Genomic DNA, 18,344 nt, shown 5'->3' on the forward strand with positions numbered 1-18,344 from the left:
CTCCACTTCAGGCACAAGAAATTGGTTGGATTCACAGACTTGTAGAAAACCAATTGTGAGTTGACAGGGAAATAAAGGCCCATGAAGCATGGGCTTAATGCACTTTTTTTCCTTTTGAGCCTGGGCTTAATCTCACCCTTCTTAGACTTCGGTCCCATATCATGAGTCCATTAAGCCTGTTCTACGATGGGCACAAGAAATTGGTTGGATTCACAGACTTGTAGAAAACCAATTGTGAGTTGACAGGGAAATAAAGGCCCATGAAGCATGGGCTTAATGCACTTTTTTTCCTTTTGAGCCTGGGCTTAATCTCACCCTTCTTAGACTTCGGTCCCATATCATGAGTCCATTAAGCCTGTTCTACGATGGGCAGAAGAATATGAAGCTGCTAATTTCATGACAATCAAATCTAAAATTCGGCCTATAAAAAACAATGATGAGTTTCTCCCATTCTGATTATTATACGTATACACGTATAACATACACTAATATATTAATATAAAAAAGAGACTGGCAACGTTATATGGAAATAACTGAAATTGTAATCAGGCACTGGAGCAATACTGGACAATGATCAGGTACAGGATACGACCTGTTAGGCCATGATCTGTCCAAAAGAAACTTATATTAAGGGTTTTGGATCAACGAGTGAACTAGCTGTACAACCAGCCAATCTTCTCTCTCATACAGGATTTGGGATCATCCAGACCTAAAATCGAACTTATATGACAAAATTCCAGATTCCCAGTTAACCTTAATAATTATCACAAGGACATCTTACTTTTTCACCTTCCTTGACTGAGTGCTTTTCTGACTGGTTTTAAGCTTCTTTGATGCCTCTTCTGTCTTTGTTTGTCTTCTCTTGGCCATCTTGACTGGTTTATCTTCTTTGCCACCATCTCCATCTTCACCACTGTCATTTTCCTCGGAATTACTTTTTGCACGAGACTTCCTCGCTGCACCTTTAGTTGTGTTCTGGTTTTTCTTTGCTTTGGCTCGTCCTGTGTTTTCCTCATTTACTGGCTCTTTATCACCATCTTCATCTTCATATCCCTTGGAAGATTGTTTTCTTGGTTTATTGGGTTCTTTCCCCGATTTGGTTCCCGTCAGCTTTTGTAACTCAGGTACATAGGCTGTTGTCTGAAAACAAGAATTATCTCACTAAATCAATTGGTTTGAGTACAAGGACAAATACAGAGGCAAGGTTCTAGAATGAAATACCCTTCCACCTGCAATTATGAAATCAATTTTCTTACCTGCCATCAGACAGAAAACTCAAAATACTTAATACTCTCCTTGAAACATGTGGAAATAATAATGAACAAACTACATTCATGAGGCAATCAACAAAAAAAAGTGACATATTCCAAGACTTAACCAAACTATACAGAGATCTATCAAAAAAACAAACTATACAGAGAATGTTACAATAAATCTTTTCATCTTCTTGCATTTTTGTAGTGAAATGCTACATAATTGATCAACAAGAACTTCTTGGAAGACCAGGAATCATCTAAGCTATAATTAACCGGAACATTATTCATGGTTAGAGAAAGCAATTTGAAATGTTCATGTGTCAAGGTCATTTCAGATATAATTAACTCTCCATCTAGTGGAACTATAATTCCAAGAATTCCTAATCAGACATCAGATATCTTGATGCCACAAATCATGAAAGAACTGTTCAGAAATTGCAAACATATGGAGAAGAGAACAATAAAAGAACTAGCACTTCCAATACAACCACACAAAGTGAAGAGCCAAACCATCGACAAATGTTTTGCCATGTTTCTTTTCACGGGAATGAAAAATCCAATTACTAGGAAACTGACTACTATCTGCTCCAACCTCCAGTGCTTTTTCAATTACCTGTAACATAAATGGATTTACTTGTCAAAATTATACATATACCAGAACTATCTTACCATTTACTTTTCCAGACTTTTTCCCCCAGCGGAAGTGAAACAACCATTCAATTGGAAAGTGGCTGCAATCGGCATCAACTTCTACCGCATAATGAATGACCTACAAGTATTGTCCTCTATATTTGCTATAAATATCAAATAGAAATCCTGCTCTGCATAAGAAATTTCTACAACTGCATGTGAACAATCTAATAAGAAACACTGGCCTACCTCTTTGATGCACTTGTGCAAAGATTTGCAGCTCTCCCTTGACAAGCTGGAAGCAATTTGCAATGGATGAATCCTTGCCTGCAAGGAAGCAATTAAAGGTTATCCATGTACACATTCATTTAATGACCAGGAAGATGCTCCCCCGTTATTGCAACATCATATTAGAGAAGCTAGAGCCCTAGTTTCCAGAATGAACAGCCATTCAAATGGATGACTAGCTAAGCTTAATGATAGACAGTTTGGTCAAGCATTGGATTGGGAGGAGTGATCTAATATTAGATACCTACATCTCTGGATGATTCTGTCTAAGTTGTAAGTAACAGAACTATAGAATCAGCAAGAAGCAAAAAGCACATTTAAGATGCAAAGATAATCAGGAGCTCCCATGCAGAAGGATCAACCCCACAGGACAGAATTTCAAACACCGCCTAAAATAATACAGCTCAGGAGGACTTACACCTCTAACATTTAAGATATAAAGATAAACCAGGAGCTTCCAAGTGGATGGACCAACACCACAGGACAGAATTTCAAACATCACCTAAAATAATACAGTTCAGGAGAACTTACACCTCTATACTCCACTAGCCAAGCTGTCCATAATGGATCTCCTCATCTCTCTTGTAGCAAAAGATGCAGAACTTCCATATTACCATTGCTTATCTAGATTGTTCCAGAGAGCAACTAACTTGCACTCTTTCTTTCAAGTCCAAAAGATAAAAGCACTGGTGCTCCTGTCAAGGACAGTTTCTTGGTCAATAACTTTTGTAGGTTTACTTAGGAATTCTGTTTAAGCTGAAATTTCTTTTATTAGTAGGTTTATAAATGCTGCCGCTCACATAACAGCTAAGGGTCTCCACCATTAGTAGAATGGATTGGTTTGCTGTGGGCATGGCTCCAGAATGACTAAACTCTGTTGAGATTTACCCTGGCTGTTGGGAACCAGACGTCTTTGTTTAATGAAGTTCTCACTACCCAGAAAATATGACATACATATGGATATTTAAGCTTATACAAACTGCATACTAGCATAGTACTCCTAATGTGTACCAGGTCATCAAGACAAAAGGTATTCTCTGACAAACAAAGCTCCCTAATGATTTGATAACATGTTGGAAGCTAGGTTAATACAATGATAAAGTTAAGGATCAAAAAACTAATGCAAATAAAATAGGCCAAATTATCAAATTATATTTCTTGATAACTTAAGGATGTGATCAAACTAACAGCCATAGCTCATCATTCATCTAAAACAGGTCAAACAAAACTTAATGCTATTGAATTAGGTCTTATCCCAACTGTTGGAATTGGCTACACGAATCCCACTCCACCATACAGTCTGTTTATTCAGACCTTTTATGGTAATTCTACTTTACTGTAGACCTGCAACTAGAATGCACACAGCACAGCAGTAGAATGACTAAAGCCAGCACAAGGACCTTAAGATAGATAAATGAGGGACAAAATGAAAGCTATATTTGAGTTAATTTATGGTAGCCCAAGAGGATTACAACTAATAATGCTTGGCCATTTACAGCAAAGACCGACGATGGCAATTAGGGAGAATAGGTTACTTGATGCAAGAGAAGGGCCAAACCATGTAGGGAAGGGCAAATATAACATGGTTGAAGTGGGGTAAGGGTAAATATAACATGGTTGAAGTAATAAGGAAAGATCTGAAAACTTAGGCTTTAATATAAGAGATGGGTTATGCATCAAGTTGAAAGGACGAAATGATTCATGGAGCTGATACCAAATTGTTATGATAAATCTTTGACCATTTTAATTTTTTTCATTGTCATTGGCAATTTTAATGATGATGATAATGAAAACAGTTTTTACATTATGTCATGTCGTCAGTTAACCGCGTAAATGAATCTGTAATTGTAAGCATTTTCTTGAAAGTCTAAAATATTGTATTACATATTGCAAATGAGAAACCCCATAGCATAAAAATATTTGACAAGATTATCCAGTTGTATGAAAAGATATTAAACTAGGTGGAGTATTTGAGGTAGCAAAGATATTACACAGAAAATGAATTTCCATGTAAATGGGACCACAGAAAACAAATATTGTAAATGTAAAAATAAAATAATAGGAGGAAAAAAGTCTTTCAGGAGAAGGGAGAGTGTTTAGAGATTGGGAAAGGAACATTTTAGCTATTTTCTCAGGGCAAGTGGATGTTGCCATAGGCAACTAAGTTCTGGCAGAATTATGGGCAGTACTAACATGGCCCAAGGATGGCACAGTCACTGAGTTTCAGAGATATATTGGTAGAAGGCAACTCACAAGTAATTACTGAGATGGATTAGAAAGAATTATGCAGGGTCTTGGAAATATAGACACGAAGAAGTTAGTCATGGATTGAAAATAATATACAAATAATAACTTTGCCAATGGCTAGCAAAACAAGGGGTCTACAGAAATCAGATATATCAGCGAATAGTATCATTGGGTGGAAACTTGTAACTTAAAGTCAATATAATGTAATGGATTGCGCAACTAGCAGAGGCTGGCTAACTAAGAAGGGATACTTGGCACTCTGCTGTACAAACATTTCTATACATTGATAAAATCTTTTTTGTTACTGATAAGAAGAGGAAAAATGGATGCAACTATACAGAAAGATTACACTGACCTGATAAAGAACTTCATCTGCAATCCAATTGCCAATTCCTGAAATGTAACTCTGCAAGTGGAGATCAGTTAAAACCATCATTTACACAAAGAAAAATCAAAACAACATTCAGAATCATATAAGAATGAAGCGCATTTTTCACTAAGAACTAGACAGAAGTCTCCTTTATTGGTCCTGGGTAATCTTAGATAATTCCCACAAGGCAGTTAAAAGTAGATCTTCTAAGGTATCCCGTCATATGGAGAAAACTTTACTACTTATTGGGGTTCACAGGTCCTAGTTGATTTGGCATTTTGTTATGGACGCTTTTATTGGGAAGCAGTATCGCCGCCGACAACAGCAGTAAAGGGTGTTCTCATCTTATCTAATTCAGTGTTCTCACCTTAGTGTTCTCACCTTAGTGTTCTCATCTTATCTAATTCAGTGTCTATCTTATCTGTTCAGTAGTATAGATCAGTAGGGAGTCTATGGATTAGTAGGGAGTCTTATCTGTTATGGGTTCTTATCTAAATTCAGTAGTATAGATCAGTAGGGAGTCCTCCAAAAAGTAGGATTCTTATCTTCTTGTAATCTCCTATCTAAAGGAGCTAATGATATTCAATAAAGGCATCGAATTTCTCAGTCAAGACAGAGTAGAGGAGAGTTGGTGATCTCTTGAACAATCACCATTAAGGCACCAAGATAGGTACCTCAAGAAAAGGGAGGAACAAGGGGAAACAAGACGTTTTCCCCGTTGACCGACCTGTGATGAGATCCTATTTGCAGGCCCTTAACAATTTGGTATCAGAGCACAAGCTCGTGGGACTAGAGCACAAGCTCGTGGGAAACAACACGGAGGAGCGCGAGATCAAGGAAGACGTCCGAGAATTAAGGTGCATGATGGAGCTCTATTTTTCTAGCAAGGAGAGGAATCCAGAAGGGGCTGCAACCACAAACAGCCGCCGACCAGACACGGCAGAATCGTCCGGCGAGCGGCAGGTCGTCGCCTAGGGAGCCGCGATCGTTCCCAAATACAGCAGGCTGGAGTTCCCTTCCTATAATGGTGCTGGAGATCCGTTGGGATGGCTGTACAGATGTGAGCAGTTCTTCCGCAACCAACGGACAGAGGAGGACAGAGACAAGGTAAGCTTGCCTGCATTCCACATAACGGAGGAGGCACAGCTCTGGTTTTATAGATTAGAGAAGGAGAAACCCGGGCTCAATTGGACCCAATTCAAATCCTACTACCTACTCAGATTTGGGCCCCCATTAACAAGCAACCCATTAGGCGAATTAATCAACCTCAAACAGACCGGAACGGTGGCTGAATACCAGTGCCAGTTTCAGACCCTCCTTGCAAGAGAATCATCGGTACGACCAGACCAGCAGGTTGACATGTTCACCGCAGGGTTAGTCGAAACCTTGAGAGTGGATGTGGAGATGCAAAATCCCCCCAACCTGGTTACGGCTATGAATCTGGCTCGTGCTTTTGAGCGCAAGCTGCAACTCAGCCACGTAACCTTCAGTTGGGGCGGCCTCCGACAACATGGGTACCCCCAAAAACACTCGGTACGGCCCCATCTTCTGCAGCCAGTCGAGAACAGAAGTCACATACGAGCAACGTTTCCAGATCGGCTAGTGTGGGAAGCAGCGTGGTGGCACCCCCCATTAAGCGCTTGTCTAGGGCTGAGATGGCAGAACGTTGGGCGAGGGGACAGTGCTTCAACTGTGACGATCTCTATTCGGCGGGACACAAGTGCAAAAGACTCTTCTGCCTCCTGGTGGATGAGCAAGAGGAGGACGAGGATGTACCCTCTTCGTTAGAACCCAAGATTTATCTCCACGCAATCACAGGAATAAAAACCTCTCAAACTATGCAGTTGCAAGCACGAGTAGCGGGAAAACCAGTACTGATCCTCATTGATTCAGGAAGCACACACAATTTTGTAAGCGAGCAAGCTGCCCTCCAGCTGAAGCTGCCAATGGAAGTCAAACCATGACTACAGGTAGCCGTAGCAAACGGTGAAAGAGTACACAGCCCGAGCATCTGTAAGGACGTCCAAATACAGATCAATTCTGAATCTTTCTTTGCTGATTTGTTTGTGCTATCCTTGGATGGATTTGATATAGTTCTTGGGGTAAAGTGGTTGATCACCCTGGGCCCAATCCTATGGGATTTCAGCGCCCTATCGATGACATTCCGCTTAAACGGGAAGCAAGTCACTTGGCAGGGTAACGTGGTAAAGGCTAAAAACCCACAGGTACATGTGCTCCAAGGTGAAATGACGCAGGCAGCAACCATGGAAAGGCTCCTTGCCGATTTTTCAGACGTGTTCCAAGAACCCAAGGGACTTCCTCCTTCCCGAGCTTGCGATCACCAGATCCCTCTGGTGACGGGATCTGAACCAGTCTCCGTCCGACCTTATCGCTACCCATATCTGCAGAAAGACGAGATTGAGAAGCAATGTGCTGAAATGATGAAGCAAGGGATCATCCGCCTTAGCCGTTCTCCTTTCTCCTCGCTAGTCCTGTTGGTGGCAAAGCGGGATGGCACTTGGAGATTTTGTATTGACTACAGAGAACTCAATAACCGGACTATCAAGGATAAATTCCCTATTCCCATTGTGGACGAGTTGTTGGATGAACTTCATGGTGCCCAGTATTTCTCCAAACTAGACCTAAGGTCGGGATACTTTCAGTTCCGAATGGCTTGCGAAGACATTGAGAAGACTGCCTTCAAAACTCATCATGGCCACTTTGAGTTTTTAGTTATGCCGTTCGGTCTCACAAACGCCCCATCCACATTCCAGTCTTTGATGAATGAGGTATTTCAGTCCCACCTTCGCAAATTTGTTTTAGTGTTCTTTGACGACATTTTAGCCTACAGTAAAACTTGGATAGAACATGTGCATCATCTGAGGATTGTTTTTGAGCTCCTGCGCCAACACAAGCTCTTCCTTAAACGGTCCAAGTGCTCCTTTGGGGAGCGCCAGGTTCTTTACTTGGGTCATGTCATTAACGGGCAAGGTGTAACGGTGGACAGTTCCAAAATTCAAGCAATCAAGGAATGGCCCAAGCCCAATTCCGCCAAGGCCCTCCGCAGTTTCCTCAGTTTGACGAGATACTACCGCAAATTTGTACAGAATTATGGCTTGTTGGCTGCCCCATTAACTAACCTACTGAAGAAGAATGCCTTTCATTGGGACGACGCAGCCGATACGGCTTTTGCAAGTTTAAGGGATGCCCTCTCCACCACTCCAGTTCTGCAATTACCAAACTTTGATCTCGAGTTTACAGTTGAGTGCGATGCATCCAGCATAGGGATTGGTGTCGTACTACAGCAACAAGGGCACCTGATTGCCTTCTTCAGCCGTAAACTTGCTAATCGTCATTTAAAATTGCCAGCCTATGAGCATGAATTGATCGGGTTAGCTAGAACAGTCCAACACTGGCGTCCGTACTAATGGGGAAGGTCATTCGTTGTCAAAACTGATCACTATAGCCTCAAGTACTTGTTGGAGCAGCATCTTACCACTTCTCCCCAACAACATTGGATTAGCAAGCTGCTTGGGTTTGATTTTCGGGTCGATTACAAGGCGGGATCTTTAAATCACACCGTGGATGCATTGTCTAGGTGTGACGAGGACACTATGCTTCTTTGTGGGATTTCACGACCCCGAGTCACCTTATTAGACGACATCAAGAAGGCGGTGCCACAATCAACGGAGTGGATGACCCTTGTTCAACAAATTCAGACCGGAACTGCCGACCCCAATTGGTCCCTTCAAGACGGGCTTGTGATGTATAAAGGCCGGGTGCATCTTCCAGCCGATTCCCCTCCAATTCCCTCCATCATCTCCGGTATTCACAACTCCACCAATGAAGGCATTCAGAAGACACTATATCGCGTCTAAGCAGATTTCCATTGGCAAGGTATGAAGGCTTCTATTAGGGACTTTATCCAAAACTGCTCTACTTGTCAACAACACAAATGGGAAAATCTGCATCCCGCTGGCCTTCTTCAGCCCCTTTCGATCCCGACACAGATATGGGCCGATATCTCCATGGATTTCATAGAGGGACTACCCAAGGTTGGGGGAAAATCGGTTCTTTACGTGGTGGTGGACCGCTTCTCTAAGTATGCCCATTTCATTCCTCTGTTATATCCGTACAGTGCTACTTCTGTCGCCCATGTCTTTTTCACCCACATTTTCCGTTTACACGGATTACCGGAATCGATTGTCTACGACAGAGACCCGGTTTTTACTAGTATCTTCTAGAGGGAATTGTTTCGGTTACATGGTACCACTTTAGCTCTTTCTTCCGCTTATCATCCTCAATCAGATGGTCAAACTGAGGTGGTGAACCGAATGATCGAAATGTATCCCCGTTGTTTTGTTGGGGATCAACCGCAACGGTGGGTTGATTAGCTTCCTTGGGCCGAGTACTGCTATAACACTGCCTATCATTCTTCCCTAGGAATGACACCTTTTCGGGTCGTCTATGGCCGTGAACCTCCTCGTTTGTTGTCCTATGAACCTGGTTCTACTCGTTTGAAGGAGATTGATCGTTCCCTACAAGAGCAAGATGCCCTTTTGGTTGAAGTTTCTCTTCGCTTACAGCAGGCACAACTACGCATGAAGCATGCCTATGACAAGCATCATCGAGAACTATCATTTGAACCTGGGAAGTTTGTTTGGTTGAATCTTCAGCCTTATCGACAACGCTCCTTGAGCCACAAGGCTGCTCCTAAATTAGCTCCCAAGTTTTATGGACCTTTCAAGGTTTTACGGCGAATTGGTATGGTTGCATACCAGCTGGAACTGCCAGAGCACAGTAGGCTCCATGATGTCTTCCACATTTCCTTGCTCAAGCTGTTTCTGAGTATTCCTCCTGACAGTGTTCCCCCCTTACCACCCTTGAAGGACGGCAAACTCATTCCCCAACCTCGAACTATTGTTCACTCCAAAATTAATCGAGGTGTTCTTGAAGTCCTGGTGGAATGGGCCAGCTTACCATTGGCCGAAGCTACCTAGATCCCTTTGACTGAGTTTCAAGACACATTTCTTGGATTCGAGCTTGAGGACAAGCTCTTAGTCCGGGAGGGGAGTAATGTTATGGACGCTTTTATTGGGAAGCAGTATCGCCGCTGACAACAGCAGTAAAGGGTGTTCTCATCTTATCTAATTCAGTTCTCACCTTATCTAATTCAGTGTTCTCACCTTAGTGTTCTCATCTTATCTAATTCAATGTCTATCTTATCCGTTTTCAGTAGTATAGATCAGTAGAGAGTCTATGGATTAGTAGGAAGTCTTATCTGTTATGGGTTCTTATCTAAATTCAGTAGTATAGATCAGTAGGGAGTCCTCCAAAAAGTAGAATTCTTATCTTCTTGTAGTCTCCTATTTAAAAGAGCTAATGATATTCAATAAAGGCATCGAATTTCTCAGTCAAGACAGAGTAGAGGAGAGTCGGTGATCTCTTGAACAATCACCATTAAGGCACCAAGATAGGTACCTCAAGAAAAGGGAGGAACAAGGAGAAACAAGAGGTTTTCCCCGTTGACCGACCTGTGACAAGATCCTATTCGCGGGCCCTTAACACATTTATTTGGGTTTTTCTGTTGGAAAATGATGTATCTTTGTCTCTTTATCTTCTTTGTCCTTGATTTTTTTCATTTTTCATTTTTTTATTGGTAATGTAAATTTTATTAGATGGTAATAAAAAAAATGGTTTATATACATACATAACAAGCACCCCACTTTTTAAGCTGACATCTACCACATAACCTAACCCTTTTTTTTCTGGTTACATTTCAGCAGAAAAAATCCACAAAACAACGGAATCCTATTGGCCCCCCTTTGTCCTTGCTTCTCATTCTCGAACTTGCTTTAAGCAAATGTATTGTACTACTGTATGAAGATGTATGTGGCAGATGAAAAATGCAAAATCCTAAGGTCAATAGGGAAAAAAAAAAAAAAAGAAAACAGAATTCAGAACTACACAATGATCTCAGTCAGGTCTCATTAAAAAAAAGGAAAACGAAATTAACAGATACAAATAGCAAACTATCAAGATAACACCAACCAGAAAACAAACAATATCAAGTTTAAATATTAGCATTATTCACTTGGATTTGAAAGAAAGCATCATGTTATAGCTCAAGCTGTCAATGCCTACAACAGCAAATAGGATCCACAAAAAACACTTCCTACATCGACTACTTGGAACTTTTTAAAAATGCTTCTGCATTATTTAGCAAGAACAACATCGCATCACACAAGTACCTTGGAACCATGCAAAGCATGTCTAACCTGATCAAGCAATAGAGCCTTGATTGTAATCTTCTTCTTGCTTAAGGAGTCAACAAACTCATCCACTGTCATAGGCTCCAACAATGCATCTGGACCAAGTTCAGATATTGGGGGCACAGAAGCCGGCTACAAGAACACAATCATCAGCACAATATTAAGGAAAATTTGCCAAAAGTAAATCAGAACAGAAGGCCAGGCCAGGAGGGGGAACAGGTCGGAATCAGGCCAATGGAAATCTGATAAACCTTATGGCATAATTATTTGTAGAAACAAAATTGTTTTAATTCAACCAGCCTAATATGCCTATGTCAGTTGCATCAACCCCCAGGAGGATCGATCAAATCGATAAGCAAACAGGTTTACCAGGTCAACATGATTATAATGTGAATCTGGTTGCTTGGGCTAATTTGACCTGCTAGGAGACCATTCCCAGGTTTACTGGTTTGACCAGCCAATCCAAACTAAGGCTAATTCCTGCATAGTCTAAAAAGGTGGAAACATGGGGGGGGGGAGGGGAAAAATGTGCTTAGGGAAAAGTGATACATCTTTTAGCAAGCGAACTTTTGCAAAACGCCTTTTATCAGTGAAGGAGAGCTCTAAACCATCATCTAGCTGCAGGCAACAAAATATCGAACTTTTGTTACGAAAATCAATTAAAGAAAAGCCCATTTATATGATGCCATAAGAGTAGAACTTTAACCAATCAGAATACCCCTATGAATTTTGATGAATACCAGTTGTTTTTTTTACCAGTAACGAATACAAGCTGATTGATTACCACTTTTATGGTACCAGTGCCAGTTGATTGGTTATCCATTTTTTAGGTATTATGCCTTTTCAGTATCATAGTCAGACTCTAAAAAATAAGTACAACATGGCAGATGCTCAAAAATAAGGAAGGGCAGAAGTAAGTAATACAGGCAAGTCAATTTGTTGTTGGTAGTGGTGTTAGGACTGTTATTAGTGTCTCTTTTTCTATTAAGTTGTAATTAGGGGTACTCTTGTAATTCCCCTCTTTATTATGTAAGTCAGTGAGATATTCTCTTCTTTTCTCCGCTGTTTCTCTCCTCTCTTCTCCCTCTTCCATTCTAGATGGTAACAGAGCAGGTTTCAAAGAGTTTGAGGCTCAAGTGGATCTTTCTTCCTCTTCTCCTTCTCTGTTCTCTCTGGAAAGGACTGAAACTTACCAAATCTGGAAAGGATTTGATCTGGTAAGGAGTTTTTTTTTTTTGCTTTTCTTTTTTTTTCTCTTGGTCGTAGATGATTATTTGGGTGTTTCTCCCTTAACTTGTGATGGGGTTTTGAGTTTGTGGAGAGGTAGCCCTCAGTTTTTCGCTGTCGTGTGGTCTGAGATCCAATTGACTTTAGGTTGTGCCTAGTTTTATGGATCTCTTACAAAATTTCTGATTAGGTGATCTGTTGCGTTGGGTGTTCAAGAAGTCTTCCTTCACTCAGAACATTGTTCATTCAGAGTTGTATGGTCTGTGAGATCAACTGTTGGGGCTGCTTCTTTCCTTTTTTGGCCTGGTGATGTTTGGAGTTGGTTGTTTACTGATGTTTCTATCTTCTCGAAAGAAGTACTTGTGATAAGTTGTTAGAAGTGTATTGTACCTTAAGTATTTGGTGTGGCAATGTTTATTGAGGCTGTAAACAGAGGAACAGCACTGCTCTTCCTTCTTTTTTTGGTACTGCTAGTTGGTGTAAGTGGGTGGTTCTTGATGTGACTGTTCCTTGGCTTGCTTTGGGCTATGGCTACTGAAAACTCAGTTGTTTCAGAGGTGTCTGGAAATCAAAATATGTTAAGTCAGGTGCTGAGAGTTGGGGTCTACTTGTTGCTATTACTGTTCTTAGTGGACTGAATTATTTGGAGTGGTTAAAGAATGTTAAACTCTATTCATCAAAAAAAGGAGTGTTAAACTGTATGTTGGTTCAGGAGGAAAACTTGGATATTTATCTGGGGACGTTTCTCAACCAAAGGAAGCTGGTTCAGCACGTAATGAGTGGGACCAAGACACTTATTTGCTTTATGTTTGACTCTTGACCTCTATACAGCCTAGTTAGAGGAAAAACTTCATGTGGGCTGATACAGCAAAGGAGGCTAAGGCTACTTATTCTGAGCAGAGGCACTATGCTCATATATATCAGCTTCAAGTAGAATCGTCCACTTGTAAACAGGGGGAGAAAAGTCTGTCCCCGTACCATTCTACCCACACCTCAATGTGGAAAGATGACTATTATCAAACCATTGCTTGGAGGAATGAGTTGGATGCTAAAGACTATAGAAAACATGTAAATCAACGGCTGGTGTTTGCTTTCCTATCAAGTCTTAACACTAGTTATGAGCCCATTCATGTTCAGATATTAGGCAATAAGGAGCTCCCCTCCATTCAGGAAGTGTATCCTCTTGTTCAGTCTGAGGAAAGTAGGGGGATAGCCATGAACCCTCCAAAGGAGGAGCAACAGGTTGTTTTCTTGGCCAAGGGAGGTGGTAGAAGTAAGAAGAGTGGTGACATGGTGAAGAAGACTAAAGTGGACAAAGATAAATCGAGGTGTTCTCATTGTGCTAGGTTTCAACATACCAAAAAGACCTGTTGGATCTTGTTGGCAAGCCGAAGAACTTCCAATATTTCCAAAAAGAAGCAATCACACACAACATCCTGGGAAGAAGTCTAGTTCGGTTAATGTTATTTCTAGTGCCTCATCTCAAGAGAGCATCTCCACAAGTTCTAACTCTAAGGAGGGAATGCTAAATGCTTTGCGTGATCAGCTAGAAGAGTATGGAAGGATTCTCCGTCATCCTCAACCCCTTGGATCATTGATTCTGGGACAACTAATCACATGACTGGTAAGCCAAATATGTTTTCAGTATATCGTTTACTCTTTGGTAGAGATAGAGTAAGGCTAACAGATGGTTCTGACACCATCATTGCTGGTCAAGGCACTATATCTTTACAAAATAGTGTTGACCTTCATTCTGTTTATCATGTTCCAAGATTCCTTACCAACCTTTTATTTGTTAGTCGTATTACCCAATCTTTGAACTGCAATGGCCTTTTTTTTACTTCTATGTTTTTCAGGATTTGACTTACAGGATAACAATTGGTAAGGGGTGTGTGATCTATGGTCTCTACATCTTGGATGTTGTTGCTGGTTTGGAGGTGAATAATAGTATAATACAACAGGTCTTGTGGGTCAATCTGAGAGTCCTTGTAATAAAGCATAGATCTTTCTTTGGCATTATCATATGGTCCACTTGTCCTTTTCACCCTTGAAAATCTTGCTTCCTAAGTTATTTAAGTCAATGTGCACTTTGGGGTATGCACCTCGCCCAGGTCCTAGGCGCACCCCTTTCAAAAGGCACACGCCTGGTGTGCTTGATGCGCCTTGCGCCTCAGCCCAGGCATGCGCCTTTTTAAATTTTTGCGATTTTTTGTTGTTTTTCCCCCATTTGCTAATGGTGTTCATTCATTCATTGCAATAAAATATCTTCTTAAAAGGCAATGAAAGTTATAAAATCATTATTTTTTATGTGAGAAATAAGAATTTCAGACCCTAACATAGACTTGTTCGGACTTGCCTCGAGGAGTGTGGTACAAAGGCAACTCATAGAATCAAGAATGCAATACGTTTTACATCACATTAGCTACTTGAAGCAATGCAATTAAGGAGAAAAAGTGATTGTGGGTTTTACATGCTTGAAAATGCTTTATATGTTTGTTTTTATTTTTAAATGTTCATTTGAATACGCTTTACATGTTATGTTTATGTATTTTAATTTTAGATAATAGGTTTTTTAAAACTTATGTTTATATTTTTTTATTAACATTATGTTTAATATTTTTTGAATTTTTTGCATTTCTTTTATTTTTTAGCATTTTTTTGAATTTTCTGACTTCTTTTTTATTTTTTAGCTTTTTTTGTGTACTCACCTTGCGCGTTGCGCCTCAGGCACAAATTGGCCCTTGTGCCTTGCGCTTTTAAAACACTGATTTAAGTTGGTTTCTGAGTCTCCTCTTCAATGTCCTACTGATGTCATTTTAATGTTTAAGCTATTTTGCATATATAGGTCACTTTAAAATCTAACATGTCAATTGTCAAGCAAACCAAGATAGTTACATGAAAGTGTAATAACTTACATCAAAGAGGTCATTAATACACATTAATGGTATTTAAAAGACCATTGAAATAGTAGTAACTCTTACTTCTATAAAAAACTTTGAATATTTGGAAGGCCATTCATCGGAATCACTCACTGCAGACCTGTTAGAACCATTGAGCTACATTGTGACAACTAATAGTCAAGAGTGAAAAAAAAAATGTATGAGAAAATTAAAACAAGCATAACCAATGATTTCTGTCAGTTGTTCATGATGAACTAAAAGCAGAAGAATAAAGCTCCTACAACATAATGTATTTACATTTTTTTTATCGATGAAGAAAAATTTATTAAAATCAAATCATAAGATAATACAATGAGTCTTCTATAGAAAAGGCACAAAATGCAGCCACAGATTGATTGCAATTAATCCCAAAACAAATGCTGCCTATGCACCCCTTGCTTAGCTAAGTAGTCAGCTATCACATTAGTTGGCCTCCTTTTCCACTGAATCCTTACAGTCATATTGGATATTAGCCATTTGAATCTTTGAATAGCTTCTCTATAGGTCCAATTAATAGTGTCTTGGTTTGCCAGCCAGCCAACTTCCACCTTAAAGTCTCCTTCTATTTACAATTGTTTCACCCTAAAAGAGAAAAGTGTTCCAGAAATGGTATACTATGTATCAAACATAACTATGTAGAAGTTATAGCAATTGTTCTGGCGGTACACATCCAAGTATGTCTATGCATAATCATAAACAATCAGATGGGTCTTGCCCATTGCCTCTTTCAGTCCAGTTAGACTTGTCATGATTCCATTATGGCAAAAATATATACATTTGAGGACAAAAGAGGTCCAGGCTCAGGTAGTGATTAGTGGGAACTAATGAGACCAAATTGCTAATGAGATCGAAAAGAGAACCGGGGCCACAAAGAAATACATACGAGGGTTGTCATGATTTCTGGTACATCGGTTTCGCCTATTAGACACTTACCTCTTGTATTTAGTAACTGCTACTCCCTTAATATAAATAGCACCCGCCATTCCTGAAACACCACAGAACATTTTCTTCATTAAACCCTAGCCAACGCTCTGGAACAGTCCAAAAGTATGTTTTAAGGTTTACACTTAAAACTCACCAAACTGGAATGAAGGAAATGGAGGAGAATCAAGCTCAAGCCACATGTTTTTGCCCTTTCTCCGAGCAGCAACGATGGTCTTGCCAAGGAGAGACGCTTGGAAGTCGGAAGGAGAGACGCCATCTATAACCTTGGTGTCGTCTGCAATAATCGACCTTTTAATCTTTTTGCCCAAACAATTCTCCTCAACTGCCCTCCTCGCTGCTTCTACTTCTGGAAGCTCAGGCATGGTGTCGTGAACAATCTTTTCGCGCGCTTTTTACTTGTCTGCAACTTTGGCGAGTGAAAGAAGGAATACATAGCAAAAGGGCAGGGAAATGATAAAGTATTGCGTGAAGCATCAAGTTGAATGGTCCTACTGCAGATCAGAATTCAGATACACTTGCTTCGTGATCGTTATTCATTCTTACGCTGGGGCACACCGCACAGTCACTAACGATCAGGTACCGAAACCGTCAAGATTCCAGGGCCGTATGATCAGCCATCCGGATCCGGTCCCCCACTTCACGGTCCATGACAATGACAACGCTGCACCCCACTCTCTTGTATAGAAATACTTTCCATCCAAGCTTCCAACCCATGAACGAGATCGGATTCCGTCAGAGCCCGTGCCCATACCGTTACAAGTTCCAACCGCCTTTTGCAACCCTCCATTTGAAATATTCTCCCATCAAATAAATTACACATAAAATGCTCAAAGTCCCTGACCGAAGCCGAACTCCCTATGAACTAACAATGCGGCAGATGATGGACTGGATCATTATCCAGTCCAAAATGAAGTCCATCCGATAAATCAACATGTGCATCTCAAGTGAAAATCTCGGTTTGTAATCGGATCAAATGTTGGATCACCTTAATTCGAGGGGATTAATCCAAGTATTCGAGAATATTGCTAAAAGTTGTTTACGGTTGATGATTGTTGGAAAGATACGCCAAATGGCAGGGGTGGATCCAAAAAATTTGGATAAGAGGGGCCAACTAAATGAAATATAGATGGAGTGGGGGGTCAACCGTTGAGGTGGACAATGGGGAGAGGGGAAATTTTACATTCCGAGCCATAGGGGGGTCATGGCTCCCTAGGTCCCCCCTACCAATCGGCCTATTAAGCTAGGGGTGGATTCGAGTCAAGCCAAATAGTACAAGGCCCGAGCTCAGCTCAAGACTGTTCTATAAGGCTCAAGCTCGAGCTTGAGAACAAACTATATTCTTAAGCTCGAGCTCGGCTTGAGCCAAAAATTCATAAGCTTGAGCTCAGCTCAAGTCAAAAACTTGTAAGCTTTAGCTTACCTTGAGTCAAAAACTCATAAGTTTGAGCTCGGCTCGAAACTAGCTCGATTTCTAAGAAAAAATGTTTTATTAAATTCAAAAATTATATATAAAAATATATTTTTTTATATTTAAAATTTCAAAATTATAATATTTTTATTATGTATATTATTTTCTATAATTTTATTATATATGTATATATATCCGAGCTGGCTCGTGAACCTCACGAGCCAAGCTCTAGTAGGTTCGAGCTCAACTCGTTTCTTAATTGAGAATATGAATTGGGCTTGAACCCGAGCTGAGCTGAGCTCTTCACGAGATGAGCTTGAGTAGCTCGTGAAGAGCTTAGCTCGTTGCCACCCCTAAGGCGATGTTTGACATCGATGCATTTGAGAAAACAACACTATAGCGGTGCCACGTTAGGGAAAAATAGTGTGCTTTAGAAAACGACATTTTATTTAGTATTGTTTTTCAGGAAAAAAAAAACGTTGTTCTAGACTATGCCTTTAAAATTGGGAAAGTGTGGTCTGAAGAAATGCCAAATACAATGTTTTAAAAAAAAATAGCTTATTGCTGCCAACGGTGCAATGATGTGGCATCCCCTTGGGTGTTGGATAATGGAGATAAATGCTAAAAATGGTTATAACATTGGCACCAAACAAAACCAATGTTGTTTTCCCAAAAAACAGCTATGTGGCAAAATCGATGCCAAACAAAAAAAATAGCCATTTTTTTGAGAAAACGATGCAATAGACCCTTATGCATATAGCA

At 40.4% G+C, this 18,344-nt stretch overlaps 1 protein-coding gene across 2 annotated transcripts; it reads right to left on the reverse strand.

Annotated features, from left to right (window-relative positions):
- Positions 1-553: 553 nt before the first annotated feature.
- On the reverse strand, positions 554-16,956 carry MMH-1 (MUTM homolog-1). 2 transcript variants are annotated; one of them, XM_088958629.1, is made up of 10 exons: positions 16,308-16,956; positions 16,163-16,214; positions 15,272-15,329; positions 11,613-11,681; positions 11,070-11,195; positions 4,777-4,827; positions 2,136-2,213; positions 1,767-1,869; positions 1,222-1,256; positions 554-1,140 (listed from the first exon to the last, which is right to left on the reverse strand). In XM_088958629.1, exons 1-10 carry the CDS (start codon positions 16,534-16,536, stop codon positions 778-780), a joined length of 1,164 nt encoding a protein of 387 aa, XP_088814755.1. In that variant the 5' UTR covers positions 16,537-16,956; the 3' UTR covers positions 554-777. The 2 variants fall into 2 exon arrangements, with proteins under 2 accessions (XP_088814755.1, XP_088814756.1); XM_088958630.1 differs by lacking the exon at positions 1,767-1,869 and adding an exon at positions 1,926-2,025.
- Between the last annotated feature and the right edge of the window lie 1,388 nt (positions 16,957-18,344).

The sequence above is a fragment of the Nelumbo lutea genome, chromosome 8, assembly GCF_056320005.1.
Source record: "Nelumbo lutea isolate HS-2025 chromosome 8, American lotus-T2T, whole genome shotgun sequence".
Taxonomy (NCBI): Eukaryota; Viridiplantae; Streptophyta; class Magnoliopsida; order Proteales; family Nelumbonaceae; genus Nelumbo; species Nelumbo lutea.

Coding starts and splice junctions, on each gene's coding strand:
- MMH-1 (XM_088958629.1), bottom strand. CDS start 16,536: ATGCCTGAGCTTCCAGAAGTAGAAGCAGCGAGGAGGGCAGTTGAGGAG. Junction 15,330..16,162: donor GCAGTTACTAAATACAAGAG/GTAAGTGTCTAA, acceptor TGGTTCTAACAG/GTCTGCAGTGAGTGATTCCG. Junction 11,196..11,612: donor AAGTTCGCTTGCTAAAAGAT/GTATCACTTTTC, acceptor GTGTTCTTGTAG/CCGGCTTCTGTGCCCCCAAT.